At 41.6% G+C, this 19,303-nt stretch overlaps 1 protein-coding gene across 1 annotated transcript in view; it reads right to left on the bottom strand.

Moving 5' to 3' along the window:
* The window catches only part of NBEA (neurobeachin), an 822,532-nt gene that overhangs the window by 738,629 nt on the left and 64,600 nt on the right, over positions 1-19,303 (bottom strand). The window contains exons 5-7 of the mRNA XM_006874376.1: positions 10,151-10,272; positions 8,030-8,156; positions 361-480 (exon numbers count right to left, since the gene is read on the bottom strand). Of these exons, the coding sequence (XP_006874438.1) occupies positions 361-480; positions 8,030-8,156; positions 10,151-10,272 (369 nt within the window). The remainder of the gene's footprint in view (positions 1-360; positions 481-8,029; positions 8,157-10,150; positions 10,273-19,303) is intronic.

Genomic DNA, 19,303 nt, shown 5'->3' with positions numbered 1-19,303 from the left:
TGATGTCATCCCACAACTCTTCTGGTCTTCGGTCTTTAGTGTTTAATGTATCAAATCTGTTCTTCAGATGATCTCTAAATTCAGGTGGGATATGTCTGAAAGAATAGACTGCTGAAATTAGGGTTTTCCGACCTCGAATACTTAATAATTTGGCCATACAATTCTCTGACTTGTGTTTCTATCATGCACTTTAGCGATTGTATTATATATTTAACACTTAAAATTTCACTTAATAAAAATAAACAGATTTTCAGAGTAGAACTCCACTTTCTACAAAACTATTTAACTCATGTAATAAGTAGTAATTGAACATAATCTCAAAAATATTAAAAGACAGATTTTAAAAAAAAACAACCTTACATCATTTGTGTTAACATGCCAAGCCATATCCCCATAGGAAACCAGTTGTCCATTAACATAACACCGAATTTCACTGTTCCTCCATCGGTTGTAAATGTGAACAATGCTGATCATATACCACTGAAACGAAAATAAAAGTTTGTTAAAGACATCCTACTGCAATGCTTATTTATCACTGTCTACAAAGCAATCATTCATACTCATGACACCTATAAGAAACTACTTGAAGGAACTCTCTATTTCATTCCCTAGCTTCTTCCTCCCATTTCTGGTTAAACACATGAAAGAACATGCACACGGAGCACATCTGTGATGGAGACAAAGCTACAGTACTAACTGGTTACAGACCGCATCTTTCACTTAACCAAAAAAGCACAAACATGGTAGCCCAAAAGAAAGGGAAATTTTTAAAGCTTTTGTTTTTGAATCGAGAAATTATCAACAAGTCATAAAAACTGAACTTGAAATATACCTGAAAAAAAAATCTTAAAAACGTTTACATGTGTAAGAATTATAACTTACATATTTGTTAATACCTTCTAAGTAACAACGAAGATACAACCTTTAAACATTTTGGAGTAAAATTTTCAGAAACCAAATCTTGAGAGACTTCCTGGACCATGATGGCTTTAAGAGAGCTATTACTTGACAGATTATACTTACTGCCGTACATAAAATTGTTGGTGTTGTTGTTAAGTGCCGACAAATCGGTTCCAACCCATAGTGAGCCTGTATAGGGTTTCCAAGGAGCACTGGTAAACTTGAACTGCTGACCTTGTGTTTCAAACTGACTTTGCAGTCCAGTGCATTAACCCACAGCGCCACACCAGGACTTCGTACATCTGTTTTCTACAATGTTCCCATTGTAGAGAGTTACTGAAAACCAGTCATTACATGTTGAATTAGTGTTCTTATAAACACTATGTTGTACCAAATAACTTAGAGGATTAGACTTCAAATTCATATGAGTTGAGCTAGATTCCCAGTTTATTATTTTCAGCAACTCTGAACCTATTTCCAAATCTAAATAGAGGGAGTAATAATGTCTATTTGTTGGGGTAATTGTGAATATTGTAGAAAACTGAAATATACAAAACTATGTACAACAGTTTCTAAGATATTTGGCACTGTAGGATAAACACTGGACTGCTAACCGCATGGCTGGCAGTTCAAACCTACCAGCTACCCTGAGGGAGAATGATAAGGCTTTCTGTTCCCAGAAAGATTTACAACCTGGGAAATCCCTGAGCTGGTCTGACTTACTATATAAGGTCACTCACTGTAAGTCAGACTAACTCAAGGGCACCTAACAGAAGCACAGGGTAGTTCATGGAGATTTATGTATTTTTTTAAATTGCTGATTGGAATACATTTATCTTGTTGTTGTTGTTGTGTGCCGTCGAGTTGGTTCCGACCCATAGCGACCCTATATAGGGCTTCCAAGGCGCAACTGGTGAGCTTGAACCGTCAGCCTTGCAGTTCAAACAGCTTTGTAGTCTGGCACATTAAACCACAGCGCCACACCAGAACTCAAATTTATCTTAATTAACAATAAAAGAAAATATTTAGGATTTTCAAGGCATACTAGAATAATTAGGAGAAGCTTTTCAAAACCCACCTCACTCACTGGTCATGTTCCCACCAGGAACCCTTAGAATAACTTCAACATAGCAAGTTACTGCAATTGGAAATGTAGTTTTCAAAAGCCAATGTTTTAAAAACAGAAAGAAATGAAAATGTTATGTTTTAAATTGCTTTTTCTTGGTTACTGTCAATTTCATTTGGTTTTTAACCTTGATTTTTTACTATTTGTATTCTAATTGTATTAAATCTCTTCTAAACTTGCCTAATGAGAGTGACCTAGATCCTTTGCTTAAAAACATATTCTCCAAACATGAAAATTATAATTTCAAGAATCTGTATTTGTAGCCAGTTCACAGTAAGAATCAAAATAATCTGGCACATTTGGCAAACTGTGTGTGGGCCCATCTCAAAGCAGCTGAATCCGAATTTCTAAAGGAGAGGCACTGACTTTACCTAACAATTGGAGGAAAGATTACCACAGGAGTCTCTGTTGTTGTTGTATGATGCTTTTGAGTCAGGTCCAACTCATAGGGGGTCCCACGCACAACAGACCAAAACACTGTCCAGGATCCTACACCATCCTCACACCTTGTCCTTACAAATAAACCCACTGCTGCTGCCATTGTGCCAATCCATCTCACTGGGGGTCTTCCGCTTCTTTGCTGCCCCTCCACTAAACCAAGCATATGTCTGAAGTATGAGAGATGAAGTCTGGCCATCCTGGCACCTAAGAAGCATTCTGGCTGTGCTTCTTCCAAGACAGATTTACTTGTTCTTTTGGCAGTCCATCTCAAAAATCGTAACTTAAATGTATCAATACTTTTACAGTCTTTCTTATTAAGAGTTCAAATTTCATATGCATATGAGGCAACTGAAAATACCATGAATTGGGTGTCAGGCGCACCTTAGCCCTCAAAATGGTATCTTTGCTCTGGAACACTTTAAAGAGGTCTCTTACAGATTTGCCTAATGCATTACATCCTTTGATTTCTTGACTGCTGCTTCCATGAGCGTTGATTGTGAAGCCAAGAAAACGAAGTCTTTGACAACTTCAGTTTTTTTCTCCATGTAGCATGATGTTCTTTATTGGCCCAGTGGTGATGTTTTGTTTTGTTTTGTTTTACAATATCCATCTGACATCAGCAAAAATATCCCTGGTTCCACAACCTCCTCTGAATCTGACTTGAATTTCTGGCAGCTCCTTGACAATGTACTGCAGCAATCATTTTTTAAATTATCGCCAGCAAAAGTTAACTTACATGTGATATTAATGAGCTTGTTTAATGATTTTGGCATTTCAGTGGGTTACCTTTCATTGAAATAGACACAAATATGTATCTCCTACAGTCACTTGGCCAGATAGCGATCTTCCAAATTTCTTGGCATAGATAAGTGAGTGACTCTTGCACTGCATCAGTTTCTTGGAAGATTTCAATTTGTATCCCATCAATTCAAGGAGACTTGTTCTTTGCCAATGCCTTCAGTGCACCTTGGACTTTTTCCTTCAGTATCATTGGCTCTTGATCATATTCAAACATTTCAAGATCATACCTCTTGAAATGATTGAACATCAACCATTTATTTTGGTACAGTGACTCTGTGTATTCCCTCCATCGTCTTTTGATGCTTTCTGCATCATTCAATAATTTGCCCAGAGAATCCTTCAATATTGCAAGTTGAGGCTTGAATTTTTTCTTTAGTTCCCTCAGCTTGAAAAATGCTGAGCGTGTTCTTCCCTTTTGGCTTTCTAATTCCAGATCTTTGCACAGTTCATAATAATATTTGACTTTGTTTTCTCAAGCTGCCCTTTGAAATTTTCTATTTGGCATTTTCACTTCCTCATTTCTTTCATTCGCTTTAGATTTTCTACACTGAAAAGCAAGTTTCAGAGTTTCTTCTGACATTCATTTCGGTTTTTTCCTTCTTTCCTGTCTTTTTAAAAACCTTTTGCTTTCCTTCTGTATGATGTTCTTGATGTCATAACACAACTTCTCTTCAAAGTTGCAGTACCAGACTTGCCTTGGTCTACAGTAGAGGAAGGAATTCAAAGACTAAGAAATTGGCATGTGAGAGAGGATTTATCAGAAGAGACCCATCAACTCGCACATGTACAGTCCAGAGGACATACCTTGTCCCACAACACTGAGGAACAAATTTGTGAAGGGAGCCCCAGCCTCCTTGAAAACTGCTGTGATTAGTATTTATTTAAGCAAGATTTCACAGTGGGAACTGTCCTAACTGAACTAAGATACCGAACTACAATGGCACTGATTGGACCCTGTGTTGGTAGGTACCAAGTGGCAGCAATTTATCAATAAAGACAAGAAGGGGGTTGTTAATACATAAATAGGCATGTGGTCTTGCTGGTGAGCACATGGGTCCACTATACTGGGTCATTTGAGAACTTCACAATCATTGCTACGTTTGAGCCCACTACTGTTTCTTCTTCTTCTTGTGTTGTCAAGTTGGTTCCAACTCATAATGACCCTGTATAAGGTTTCCGAGGAGCAGCTGGGGAGCTTAAACCACCAACCTTGTGGTGCAAGTCAATTTTGCAATCCAACCCACAGTGCCACACTATTGTTGCTACCACTATGCAAATTTCTTGAGGATCTTCCTCTTTTTCTCCGTCCCTCTACTTTACTAAACATATCCTTCTCCAGGGACTGGTTCCTCCTGAAAATATGTCCAAAGTATGAGCGACAAAGTGTGCCAAGCCTGGCTTTCAAGGAGCATTCTGGCTGGACTTCTTCTAACACCGGTTGGTATCTTCTTTTGGCAGTCCATGGTACTTCTAATATTCTCCTCAACACCATAACTCAAATGCATCAATCCTTCTATGGTCTTCCTTATTCACCATCCAGCTTTCATATACATATGAGGTTAATGAAAATACCATGATTTGGTTCCGGTGTACATTATTCCTCAAACTGAGGTCTTTGCTCTTATACACTTTATATAGGTCTTGTGCAGCAGATCTGTCTAACGTAATACATGGTTTGATTTCTTTACTGCTCTTTCCATTAGTATTGATGGTTGATCCGAGCATAATGAAGTCTCTGACAACTTCCATCTTTACTCTATTTATCTTGATGTTATTTATTGTTCCAGTGATGAGGGCTTTTGCTCTTTACATTGAGATGCAATCCATACCAAAGGTACAAGTATTTACTTCAAGTACCCTTTGCTTTCAGCAAGCAAGGTTACATCATCTGCATATCACAGGATAATAAGTCTTCCTCCAATCCTGATGCCACATTTGTCTTCTTAAAGTGCAGCTTCTCGGATTATTTGTTCAGCATACAGATTGAATAAGTGAGGTGAAACAACACAACCCTGGCGTACACCTATCTTAATTTTAAACCATTCGGTGTTCTCTTGTTCTATTCAAACAACTGCCTCTTGGTCCATGTACAGGTTCATCGTGAGCACAATGAAGTGTTCCGGAATACTCATTCCTTGCAATGTTGTCCATAGTGTGTCATGATCCACACAATTGAAAGCCTTTGCATAGTCAATGAAGCACTGGTAAACATCTTTCTGGTATTCTCTGCTTTCAGCCAAAATTCATCTGATGTCAGCAATGATATCTCTCATTCTATATCCTCGTCTGATTATGGCTGGACCCTCTGGAAGTTCTATGTCAATGGATGATTGCAACTGCTTTTAATTATCTGCAGCAAAATTTTACTTGCATACAATATTAATATTATCCAACGATTTCGCATTCCATTGGGTCACCTCTCTTTGAAATGGGCACAAATATGCATCTCTTCTAATCAGTTGGCCAGACAGCTATCTTCCAAATTTTTTGGCATGAGTGAGTGCCTCCAGTGCTGCATCAGTTTGTTGAAAGATTTCAATTCGTATTCCATCAATTCCCAGTGCCTTTTCTTTGCCAGTGCCTTCAGTGCACCTTGGACTTCTTCCTTCAGTATAACCGGCTCTTGATCACATGCTATCTCCTGAAATGGTAGAACACTGACCATTTATTTTTGGTACAGTGACTCTATGTATTCCTTCCAACTTCTTTTGATGCTTTCTGCTTCATTCCATACTTTGCCCATAGCATCCTTCAATATTGCAAGTCAAAGCTTGAAATTTTTCTTCAGTTCCTTCAGCTTGAGAAATGCTGAACATCTTCTTCCCTTTTAGTTTTCTAACTCTAGGTCTTTGCACATTTCGTTACATTATATTTTTAAAAGAACTATAATTGTTCAAATCTGAGCTGCTCCTTGGAAACCCTACATAGGGTCGCTAGGAGTCATAACCAACTCGATGGCACTGAAACAACAACATATAAATAGTATGTGTACATCAAATATTTTTGCCTTGATCATTTATGAAATGTAAGATGAAAATGGTGTCAGTGCAGCTTTTTTATCATTAGGTACAAGATGTTATTGCTGTTAAGTGCCATCAAGTCAGTTCCAACTCATCCCAACCCTACACAGGGTTTTCAAATAGCACTGCATGGGTTTGAACCACCAACCTTGTGGTGAGCAGGTCCAGTGCTTATCTTACATCAGGTACACGAGAACTTCATTAGGTACAAGTATGACTTCACAATTGTCTTTATTTAGAGATTATGTATGTGGTTTAAGGAGATATGTACAGGTGCCAAGTTGACAAGGAGTGGACTTTGATCATTAAGGTTGTGTGCCAACTTGACTGGACCAGAATCCTCAGTGATTTGGCAACTGAAACGTAGTTATCCCCATAATGGGATCTAATACGGTGTAATTAACTACAAGGAGTTCTGCTGTGAGAAGACAATCTTTTGAAAAGATGTTTCCTCAGGGGGTGTTGGCTTGCTTCCAATCAACCAGACACACAGGCAAAGCTTGTTTGCTCCTTCTGGGCCTGGATCTTGCATCTGGCTCATCGTACGACTTCTGGTATTCTAGACTTGAGCCAGTGACCTGCTGTATTGGCTGCCCACCTGACTGACTGACTGACTGACTGACTGACTGACTGCCTGTCACTGACCTGGACTTGGGACTCCTCCACCTCTACAACTGTGTTATTCATTTCCTTGATATTAACTTCTCTTGATGTATACATATATAAGTTTCACTGGTCTCACTTCTCTAGAGAACCCAGGCCAAGACACCCTGTAATTTAATTTTCAGCCCAAGAACGTGCATGTCTGTAAGAGAAAGAACAGCACCGGTGAAGTTTGCACAACTTAAGAGTCATCAACCAGTTGAGACCAAAAGGGCAGCATTTCTTCACAGACAGAGTTCAGAAGGGTTAGGAAAGACGAAGGGACGGCAACAGGAGATCTGGCAGGACGCCCATGGATAAGTGTTGTCGCACTCCGGGATTCATCATCAATTAGATGAAGCACAATATGTATGAATTGCTGAATGTAAAACTGATGATCTGCTCTATAAATCTTCACCCAATTCACAAGTGAAATATATAAAAAACAAATAGATAATGGAATTTTTCCACAAACTTTTTAAAGTCCCCTTGTACTGCTAGCTCTTAAATAGAAAGCACAGATCTCTATCAGAATCATATAAAATACAAAATTTGAAAGTATCACGCAAACTAGTATTTTCTTCAGTATTGGGAAACACACATGGAATCATGAGAAAAGAAGCTAAGAAAAAGAGAGCTAAAGAAAGCAAGAAAGACATTCCTCCCTGTTAGGATTAAATTGTGTCCCCAAAACTGATTTGTTCTAAGCCCTCACCCTTATTCCTGTGGATATGATCCCTTTAGGGAATAAGATCTCCTGTGTCACGTTAATGAGACCATATCTGTGCGTGGCATGCCTTAAGCCAATCACTTCTTGAGACAGGAAAGACCAAATTAGGCACAAAAGTAAGCAAGCACAGATGGAGTAAAGCTGAAACTAGTCTACATGAAGACACAGAGATCACCAATGAACCCGAAACAGCTGGAAAGAAACAAGGACCTCTCCTCCCCAGAGCCACCACACCCTGAAGTCACATTTCTAGCTGACCAAACTGTGAGAAAATAAACTTCTATTCATTGAAGTCATCCACTTGTGGTATTTCTGTTCTAACAATACTAGGAAACACCAGTCCCAACACCAAGGTCTGCATGGACTCACCTTGCGGGGTTGGAAATCGTATTTCACACAGTGCTGGAATCCTTTCCCTTTGGACTTGAGTGATGTGACTATTAAGCAGTTACCGACAAAATGAGCAGAGTAACCAACTCCTTTACTTGTACGAAAACTGAAAAGGAAACTGACAATAGTGTAATATGCTCTACTACAAAGAACTAGCTATCTCTAATAGGCATTAAATAAGCATCGTCATAAAAACAAACTCTGTTGCATGTACCAAACACATAAAAAAAATTTAAATTACTGAAAAGAGAAGAAATTGATTGAGAACTGGGCCATTTTCAGCCCACTGGGCAGGCCTCTGAGGAGGAGAGCAATCCCATTAGTGTGGTGCTCACACCTGAGAGTCATCAATTTGCCATGGGAAGGGCAGCTGTTCTCCATGATGACGGTCAGGAGGGGGGAGGAGGAGGGAGGAAACAGGAAGCACAGCAAGTAGGCTAAGTGACGGTACACTGAACTGTTACAAATTTCAAATACAAAAATCACAAGAGCATGTGAATGACCTGATCTGGCAAACAGATCACCCCAACCTCCAGGCCTACGTGTCCCTAGCTAATACAGAACCCATTTAGAGGTTTTCCTGAGGCTGCTGCTGCATCTTTGACTATAGCTTAGAGATGCTGCAGCTATTCAAGACATGGACTGCAAGTCTACTTATAGACAATGACGCATACAATTGTTATCCACATAATATCTTTCATAATAAAACTTGCTGTTGTGAAGTGTCACCGAGTCAGTTCCCACCCATAGTAACCCCACATAGGGTTTCTGAGGAGCAGCTGGTGAGTTTGAATCACCGACCTTGCTTACGAGCTTACAAGCTCGTTTTGTTTTACTTACTTATTTTTGTCCTTATATTTCTCAGTCAATTATCGTTCTAAGAGCTTTCAAATTTCTCTCATTAAAACATATATAATAGGTACTATTAATATCCTAGCAAGCAGTGACTATCTGATGTGGTTGGTTACTAACAACTCTTCTTTCTGTTATTATTGGCATATAAAAACTACCAAGCTCTCAGTAACACAGATGTCTACTGGCAGTCATCAACTTATCTACCAAATAACTCATCGTCTTTGAGTATGACTCTCATGTTACTAAGGAGCTCTGGTAGAGTAGTGGTTACGAATCCGGCTGCAAACCACAAGGTCAGCAGTTAGAAACTACCTGCGGTTCTGCGGGAGAAAGACGAGGCTTTCTACTCCTGTAAGGATTTACAGCCTCAAAAACCCTGTACAGGGTCGCTATGAGTCGGAACCAACCAACTCATGGGACTATTATTACTAACTTTAAAAGCATATTTCAGCGGACCAGATAAAATGTGAGTGAAGAAACGAAGTGAATGAAATCTGGTCATAGTTGTGGTTTTCTTCCTCCCCCTGATCAGAGACCAGCAGTCTTCACTGAGAACCTAAAACTGAGTTGTCCTGAGGGAGATGAGAGGGAGGGGGTTCTGTAAGCCAGCAGCTGAAAAACGAGTGAGGTGGGCAGTTCAGAGTCAACAGGAAGGAGAACTGATGGAGCTGTGTCTCTCTGCTATTGTACCAGGGAGCTTCCAAAAAGACAAGGGAAAACCCCATTATCTTCTCATTCCATTGTTCCCACAAACATTTTGAAGCTCTCCCCTTCCTGTTCCCTCCTGATTTGTTTTTCTGGTATGGTGTTGTAGGATAAGCACTACTAACTACAAGGCTGGCGATTCAAGCCCACTAGCTGCTCCTCGGAAACCCTATACGAGGTCATTATGAGTCTGAACCAACTTGATGGTACTTTAACAATGACAACAGCATATGTAACCCAGCTCATGATCAAGTGTGTAAAAACAGTAGGTGCACTTAAGCATCCTTTAGGATATGGGGTTAGATAATAGGATTGATAGCATACACATACACACATATATATGAGGGGGCTTCAAAAGGTTCATGGAAAAATTCTATTATCTTTCATTTCCAATTCCTATAATCTTTGAAGCCCCCAGTAATACACACACACACACACACACACATATTCTATTTAATATGCTCTTTTTACACTACATTATATCTTCGCAAAACTGAAGTTATTAAAAACAGAAGTCCTCAAACTGAAGATGCTACTTACCAGTACAAATAAGGTTTATCCTTGTCAACGTTAATGTTATTTAATGGATCCATACGAAACCAAGTGTTTAGGGTGAAGCCATTTTGATAAGGCCACTTTGCGATAGGAGGCAATGCAATTGCCTGCAAAGAAATGGAAAAAGGCAGAAAAGTATCAGTTAAAACAATGATTTTACATGTAGAATACAATTGAGTGGGTCCCCTCAAAGTAAACCCCCTTCCAAGACTAAGACTCAATGGGAATACATGCTCTAATGGTGACCATGTTTGTCACCAATAAGGGGAGGTGAGGGAAAAACAGCAATGAAGCTGCGAGCTAAGACCTACAACATTCAATAGACTCTTATGAACCTAGGTGGAGACCTTGTTGGCCAGCAGTGTGGCAAGACCTAGGGATTCTTGGGCCCAGAGTCAGTGACATAGCCACAGAAGAATAGAGTGGAGAGTGAAGCATCCAGCTAATAAGAAGAGAGGGCATATGCACAAGAAAACCCACACTTGCAGATAATACCCACTTGACCTGGCTTTAATGACTGGATGATCAGAGCTCAACTGGAAGAAGACAGAAGAGGAAAAAAAAAGTAATCTGATACAATTTTATTAACTTGACCTACACCTATGGATGCAGTAGATCAAAAGAGTGAACAAATCTTTATAGCGAGGTTCATTCCCATCCCCTACATACACAGAGTAGACAGGGATGGGCAACTTGGACATTGGCTACCCAAAATGGGGGGCTACAAAGGCAAGAAGTGACTGGCTTACAAGCTTTCAAGAGGGAGTCTAGATCCAGAAGGTACGGAGGAAGGTAGAATCTCCACTGAGTAGTATCCAATCTGTCTGGGTGGGGCTGATGAAAGGAGATGGGGATAGGTCCCTTTTGGTACAATAGTGAATAATTGTTATCAGGTCTGACTGTGAGGGTTGGAAATGGAAAGGTGGATGTTTTCTAGCAAAAGAGGGGAGTGATTGACTTTGCAGTCCATGAGTAGAGGTCCCTGGAACCATCAAGGGAGAACAGCAGAGTGTGAGACCCTACCCAGAGAACAGTGATGCCAGAGATGGAGGCAGAGACGACAACATGGAGAGATGGAATGGCCGGGGACTCTAGAACCAGAGAGGGAGAGGGAATATGTTCTGACAACCGGGGGTGGGGGACGGGACAGGCTTGAAGGGTATACCCTTTGGTTGGTCAATGATGCATGGAGGGATTGTAATCATGGCAATGAAATGATAGACGATATGCTGAATGTAAAGCTAATGTTCTCCCATGAAAACTATCACATAATTCACACTAAAACATTATAAAAAAAAATTGAGGTATAAATACCAGAAAATTTTGATCAAATAAAAGGGGGTTCCCAAAAGTCTCGGGGAAATTCCATTACCTTTCAATTCCATTTTTTTTTTTTTACAAAATGTTTGAAGCTCCCCTGTATATACAATAGAAAAAATTCATAGATTATTAAAATAATCCATGAATATTACTCATTGACACAGAAGCATTGTAATTTTGAAACTCAGTGAACTAGCTCTCGTCTCTAGGTTTGACACTGCTTTCCACAGCGGACTACAAAGCATCCCCCTGTATTGTCCATTTTCTAGGGTTTATAGAAGTTTTTCGTAATGTGAAGGGGTTTCAAATGGCTACAGAAAAATGGAATGAAAAGCTAATTGGATTTTTCCACAAACTGTTTGAAGCCCCCTCATATTCCATTTGATTACAGGGGCTGAATGCTTAAAGGCAAAACTACTGTGCCAGAGTCCACATGGAAAACCCAGAAGTACTGAGACAGCCCATCATGATAATAAAACAGAAACAAAGGAGGGGAAGGCACGAGATTAGTCTGAACCTTAACCACTGAAATTTAGAACTATAAACAGTTCAGACCCACTCATTAGGAAAAGAATCCTACAGTAGCAGTCAAATAAAACCCAGCCATTCTAAGGAATGTGTGTGAAAGTGGGTGATTCCTTACGTTAAGAAACATGAGAGTGGCTGTGCTTCTCTCCCCAGGAGATTCCCAAAATCTCCGCACAAGCAACATGTGTATCCATCTGTCCCCTGTATACATCCTTCACATTTCTGATCATGGTCTTTCTCAAAGCTAACCAAGCAGCTTCCATATTTCAAACTCCTTAGCACACAGAGTAAGATCTAGAAAAACACCCCATATATACCATGGCTCCAGCAATCCTACTACGTACCCTCCATCCTAAAGGACCCCCCACACCCGCTGCTCGGTCACACTTGTTCACTAGTTGTGTTCCAGCTCCTTTTCTTTACTGTTCACTATACCACTGTGTCTCCCTCCAGCAGACTCCCAACGCTCTCCCAGGGCCAAGCAAGTGTGTCCCTCATCTGTGACACTTCTCTAGACTTCAGCCCCCGGCACTCAGGACTCAGTCTACTACAATACTACAACGCTCCTTCTAACAGGCTGTTTGTGCATGTGCCTACCCACGAGAGGCGGCCTGCTGTGGTGCTGGGGTTAATGCGCTGGATCGCAAGGTTGGTTTGAACTGCAAGGTCGATGGTTCAAATTCACGAGCCGCTCCTTGGAAACTCTATATAGGGTCACTATGAGTCAGAACCTACTTAACGGCACTTAATAACAGCAACACCCATGAGAGACAGCAGGTTATGCTCTTAGCGGTCAACCAGAAACTGGGCAGTTAGAACTGACCAGCCACTCCATAGAAGGAAGATGAGGCAGACTGTGCCCGTAAAGGTTTAGCGCCTCAGAGTGTGGTGTGGAGCACCTCTGCTCTGCCACACAGGTTACTAGGAGGTGGACTTGACTCCATCACCACAGGTGGGTCTCCCCCAGTATAGTTCTTTAAGAGTCAGGAAGATAACTGATACACCCATCATTTTTACTTACGACACAGAAACACATACTATGTAGTCAGTAAATAATCATCTCAAAGTAGCCATAGATTTCTAAGTGCTGGCTGTAAAAATACACACACATAAAATTTCAAATCAAACATGAAACTCTACACATAAATGAAGTTTCCCACATGAATACTTAAACAACTAATGCAGACAGCTTAACTCTCAAATATAGTTCCTCTTGATTTTTTTAAATGAGAAATAGGTTTACCTTATTTAGTGCTTTAATTGCTAGTAAAATTCAATTCTAGCCAAATTTAGCATTTCTTACCAAACTACAATGAACAGAGCTGCTTCGGAGTACCAGGATGAACATTGAGATCTACACAGAGGACACTGAATAACAGAAGGAACCTACAGAATTATATAAATGACGGTATAAACACGTGTCCTAAGACCAGTGGAACAAAACTAGTTCAGAGTTGGACTGTTGGTTTTCACTCTTTGCACAAGACCAGCACACACAGAGCACATTCTCATCAGAGACAACAGTATCATTGGAGAGTCAGAAGGCATTGTGGGAGGCAGCCTTTATCCCCTGCCAGCCCCTCCACACCATCTGCACCATCAGTCTCCTCACGCGGCCTACCGAGCCCTGAAAGAGAACTGCAACACTGGATTAACTTCAGAGATGGGGAATGAACTTCCTGACCAACTCTTCATTCATCACCATCACTAGGGGACAGAGACTGACACCACCACATCAACTCCCAGCAATCCTGCAGGACAGAGCACACTGCCCCTTAGGGTATCTAAAGGCTGCACTCTTTCCAAGCCTGAGTGATCACGTCAGGTCTTCCTGTGGCTGGCAGCGACTCCATCAAATCACCCATGAATAAACAAGGATCTTACTGTGGCCAATCTCTTCATCAGATTGTTATCTTCAACCTTTCTTTTAAAGTAAACAGTGAGCACAAATCTTTTAGTTATCAATGTGAGTTCACCTCTGTATCATTGCACCTGAAACCTCCCAGTTTGAGGACTGCACTCCTCTACCTCCTGAGCTGCCCCGAGCCCACCATACAGCATACAGTGTAGGCCTTTTCCCACACTATTGCCTCATGCACAAGGCACGGAAGTAACCTGGCATGGCACTGCTTCACCTGGAGCCCATCTGGTGTACTCCCAGACCCCCCAGTCGCTGGGTTCCAAGCGGCAGCTTCCAGTTCCTCAGTGTCAGCGGCCAGGCCTCCAGATAATGCTCTCCAGACTGCCCTGCCTGCACCTCCACATTCCTTCCATTACTCTCACGCTCTCAGTTGGAACTAACCGCAAAATGTATGGTCTTTTCCACCATAATTTGCAAGAGAAATTATTTCAGTGTTCAGATGGTGTGCTTTTAGTAAAACAGTCCATAGAAAAGTACACTATTCCCTAATTTAAGCAAGTTCATGAACTATATCATAATGGAATATCTCTATGGAAGACCTAGAAGGGTGCACGAGCACATATAAACCGTAGCACTGGTCCGTCACTGTTACATGAATCACTAGGTAGACTTCGGTACGTTCCCCACATGAGAGAACGTTACCAAAGTGTTCCGACAGAGGCAGCACAGAGGTGCCACGGGGGGAATTGCACAATACAACTCAGAAGACCTATTGTACGTGCTTAGGGCAGAGCAAGGAGGCGGTACCAATTTCGTTACCACAGGCGCTGCAGTTAGCAGTGGCCTACACAGTCTGTACACCCTTGGTGAGACCAGTGTCGGTGGATCATGCTCATTCAGAGCAGTTTATCACAAGCCCATGACGATGAGGATTCCAGCACAGGCTCCTCCCCGGATAGCAGCCATTCCACACCACAGAAATCAGGCGGCCCTGGGGTGAGGGCGGCCAGAGTCCCGCTCACGGAGGAACTCTGCTCCCTTGTGGAGCTTCACCTTCCTCAAATGTGTAACCGAAATCATATCTTAGATAATTTTTGTGACTGAAATGAAACAAGAGTGGTAAAAAGTCCTAGTTCCTTCTTGATTTCCTACTTTCCATAAATACAGTCTTAACACAAACTACCCAAATAAACAACTCAAGGAAAACCCAAACAGTGGACAGTTGTCGCTAGGTGCCGTTGAGTTGGTTCTGACTCATAGCAACCTGATGCATAACGGTACAAACCACTGTCCACAGTTGTTGTTTGATCACAGTGGTATTGCCGCTGTGTTAATCCATCTTGTTGAGGGTGTTCCTCTTTTTTGCTGCAGCTCTACTTTACCAAGCACGCTGTCTTCTCTAGGGACTGATCCCTCCTAACAGCAAGTCCAAAGAGCAAGAGACATTCTCCCAATCCTCCTTTCTAAATCCCTCAAAATTCCAAGAACAAAAATCATCCACCTATAAAATACTAACAAGCTATGAAAACTCTTTATATACTTACACGTATGTATGCACACATAAGGAGCGCTGAGGGCACTGTAGGCTAAGTCCAAGACTAGTTACCACAAGTTCAACAGTTTAAACCCACCAGTCACTCAGTGGGAGGAAGATGTGGCTATCTCTTTCTGTCAAGATTTACAGCCTCGGGAAAGACCAACAGGAAAAATAAAAAATCATAATGGCTGTCTGACTGACTACTACAAGAACTAGCAAGTTGCTCATCCAGGAGACATCAAGGCAAGTGGTCGGGTCCCCTCAGGGCAAACTCCCTTCCAAGACTAAGACTCTAGGGGAATACAAGAGCAGATATGTGCTCTGACTGGTGACCACATTCGTCATCAATAAGGAGAAGTGAAGGAAAAACAGCAATCAAGCTGCAAGCTAAGCCCTACAATGTTCAACAGACTCCTGTGAACCTGGCTAGAGACCTGGTTGGCCAGCAGTGTGGCAAGACCTAGGGACTCTTGGGCCCAGAGTCAGTGACATAGCCACAGAGGACTAGGGGTAGAGAGTGAATGTGTCCAGCTGATAAGAAGAAAGGGCATATGCACAAGAATACCCATGCTTGCAGATAACACCCACTTGACCTGGCCTCGATGGCTAGATGAGAAGAACTCTACTAGAAGAAGAGAGAACAGGGGAAAAAAGAGGAATCTGATACAATTTGATGAACTTGACCTACACCTATGGATGCAGTAGCTCAAAAGAGGGAACAAATCTTTACAGAGAGAATCATTCACCCCCTCGGTACACAGAGTAGACAGGGATGGGCAACTGGCTACCCAAAATGCGGGGGGGGGGCTACAAAGTCAAGTGACTGGCTTACAAGCTTTCAAGAGGGAGCCTAGATCCAGAGGGTGTAGAGGAAGATAGATCTCCACTGAGTAGTATCCAATCTGTCTGGGTGGGGCTGATGAAAGGAAGTGGGGATAGGTCTCTTGTGGTACAACAGTGAATAATTGCTATCAGGACTGTGAGGGTTGGAAATATAAAGGTAGACGTTTTGTAGCAAAAGGAGGGGAGGGGTTCACTTTACAGTCTAGGAGCAGAGGTCCCTGCGACCATCAAGGGAGAAGAGCGGAGTGCGGGACCCTACCCAGAGAAACAGTGACATCAGAGATGGAGGCAGAGACAATGATGTGGAGAGATGGAGCGGCTGGGGACTCTAGACCCAGAGAGGGAGAGGGGCTGTGTGCTGACGACCGGCGGGGCAGGCTTGCAATACCCTTTGGTTGTTTGATGATACATGGAGGGGATTGTAATCATGGCAATGAAATGATATACGATACAACGAATATAAAGTTAATGTTCTCCCATGTAAACTATCACATAGTTCACAATAAAACATCTTTTTTTACACTGAGGTTAAAAAAAAAGATTTACAGTCTCAGAAACCCTACACCAGGCCGCTATGACCTGCAATAGACTCACTGGCAGTGAGTTTGGTTTGGGTTTTGGTACACACTTATTTTTACATATAAGCATCTATATGTGCACAACACCACTCGTCTGTCATGGTGACTTATGAGTTGCTCTGATTCTGAAAGCTGAGCCACTAGTATTTGAACAGCAGCAGGGTCACCCACAGTGGACAGGTTTCAGATGAGCTTCCAGACAAAGACAGACTAGGAAGAAGGAGAGATGGGATACTACCAAATACTCAGTCACTGAAAGTGTTATGAATAGCAATGGAACACTGTCAGCACCAGAATACTGAATACTGAAACATGAGGAAGAGCACCAGAGTACTGTGAAGATACAGAGCTGGAAGATGAGGCCCACAGGTTGGAAGACACTCAGAATTGGACTGGGGGAAGACTGCCTCCTCAAAGTGGAGTTGACTGTGATGGGAATGGAGTAACCCCACAGAATCTTAATTTGTTTATGAGGCACAACTCAAAATGAAGACAAATATCTGAAAACATTCACTAATAATTGGAACTTAAAATGTACGAAGCATGAAATGAGAAAAATTGGAAATTGTCAGAAATGAACTGGGATGTATAAATATCGATCTCCTAGGAATCAGTGCCTGCAATGGACTGACACTGGCCGTTCTGAATCTGACAATCACAGGGTTTACTAGGCTGGAATGACACATTGAAGAGGAATGGCATCACAGTCATCAGCAAAAAGACTATTCCAAGATCTCAGAGCGCAACAAATGCTGGCAAGCATGTGGGGAAACTGGGACCCTTCTAATTGCTAGTAAAACGGTTCAACCACTCTGGAAAATGGTATGGCACTTCCTCAGAAAGTTGGTAATAGAAAAAATACCTTATGATCCAGCAATTCCTCTACTTGGTACATAGCCACAAGAAATACGAGCCAGAACATGAGTAGATATATCCACACCAGTGTTCATCACAGCACTATTCACAAACAATGGAGCTAAAAAATGGAGACAGCCTAAGTGCCAAACAACGGAAGAATGGATAAACAAACTTTGGTACATGCACACAATAGAATACTATGCTACTTTGAAGAATAATGATGAAGCTGCAAAACACCTCATAACATGGATGAACCTTGAGGACATTATACTGAGTAAAAATAGGCACAAAAAGACAAATATGGCATTAAGAACATTATTGTAAACACTTCTTGATTTCCATATTAAAGAAAATTTATTTGATGATTACTAGAGGTGGTTAGGAGGGGACAGTAAGACACAGATTAGGGATAGAATACATGAAAGCTCAGGTGACGGGGAGGGCAATATACAAAACGGGAGAGGGCAATACACAAGGTGTGGGGGGTAGAGGAACAAGGAGGATAAGGAAAGACTTAAGAGACGTACGCGTGGGCAAAATGGGATAAAGGTAAATAGTGATGTGTACACAACCTTAGACCAGCAGGGCTCTGTGATATAGGGATCAAGGCATAGTCTGAATAGGTAAAGGAGGGAAAATAATGTTAAGGTGCTTGATTGTCTTGTGGACACTGGTTTCCCCTGCCTACTATTGTAAAATAGACATTAAAGTAGTATGTTGTTGTTGTTGTTAGGTACCATCGAGTTGGCACCGACTCATAGCAACCCTATGCACAACAGAACAAAACACTGCCTGATCCTGGGCCAACCTCACAATTGTTGCCACACTTGAGCCCAATGACGCTGCCACTTGGCCAATCCATCTCACTGGGGGTCTTCCTCTTTTTCTCTGACCCTCCATCTTACCAAACATGATAACCTTCTCCAGTGACTTGTCCCTCCTAACAATATGTCCAAAGTATGAGACAAAGTTTAGCCATCCTGGCCTCCAAGGAGCACTCTGGCTGCACTTTTTCCAACACAGATCTGTTGGTTCTTTTGGCAGCCCATGGCACCTTCAATATTCTCCTCCAACACTGTAGCTCAAAAGCATTAATTCTTCTACGATGGTCTTCCTTATTCACTGTCCAGCTTTCACATGCATATGAGGTTATTTAAAATACCATGACTTGGATCAGGCATACTTTAGTCCTCAAGCTGACATCTTTGCTCTTCAACACTTTAGAAACGTCTTGTGCAGCAGATTTGCGTAATGCAATACCACTCGTCTGTCAGTGTGTCATACTGTGTATAGTGGCTTGTGAGTTGCTGTGATTCTGGAAGCTATGCCACGGGTATTTTGCCCACAGAATCCTTCAATATTGCAAGTCTAGGCTTGAAATCTTTTCTTCAGATATTTCATCATGGAAAATGCTGAGCATGTTCTTTACCAGTACACATGGAATATTCTCCAGAACAGACCATATGTTAAGCCACAAAGCAAGCTTTAATACATTTTCTTAAAATCAAAATACTATACAGCATCACTTCAAAAATTAGAAATCAACAAGAGGAAGACTTACTGGAAAATAAAATACATAGAAACTGAGTTACACCCTGCTTAAAAACTACTGA

The sequence above is a fragment of the Chrysochloris asiatica genome, unplaced genomic scaffold (genome assembly GCF_000296735.1).
Source record: "Chrysochloris asiatica unplaced genomic scaffold, ChrAsi1.0 scaffold00272, whole genome shotgun sequence".
Lineage (NCBI taxonomy): Eukaryota > Metazoa > Chordata > Mammalia > Afrosoricida > Chrysochloridae > Chrysochloris > Chrysochloris asiatica.
This window is presented reverse-complemented; position numbering and strand designations above follow the sequence as displayed.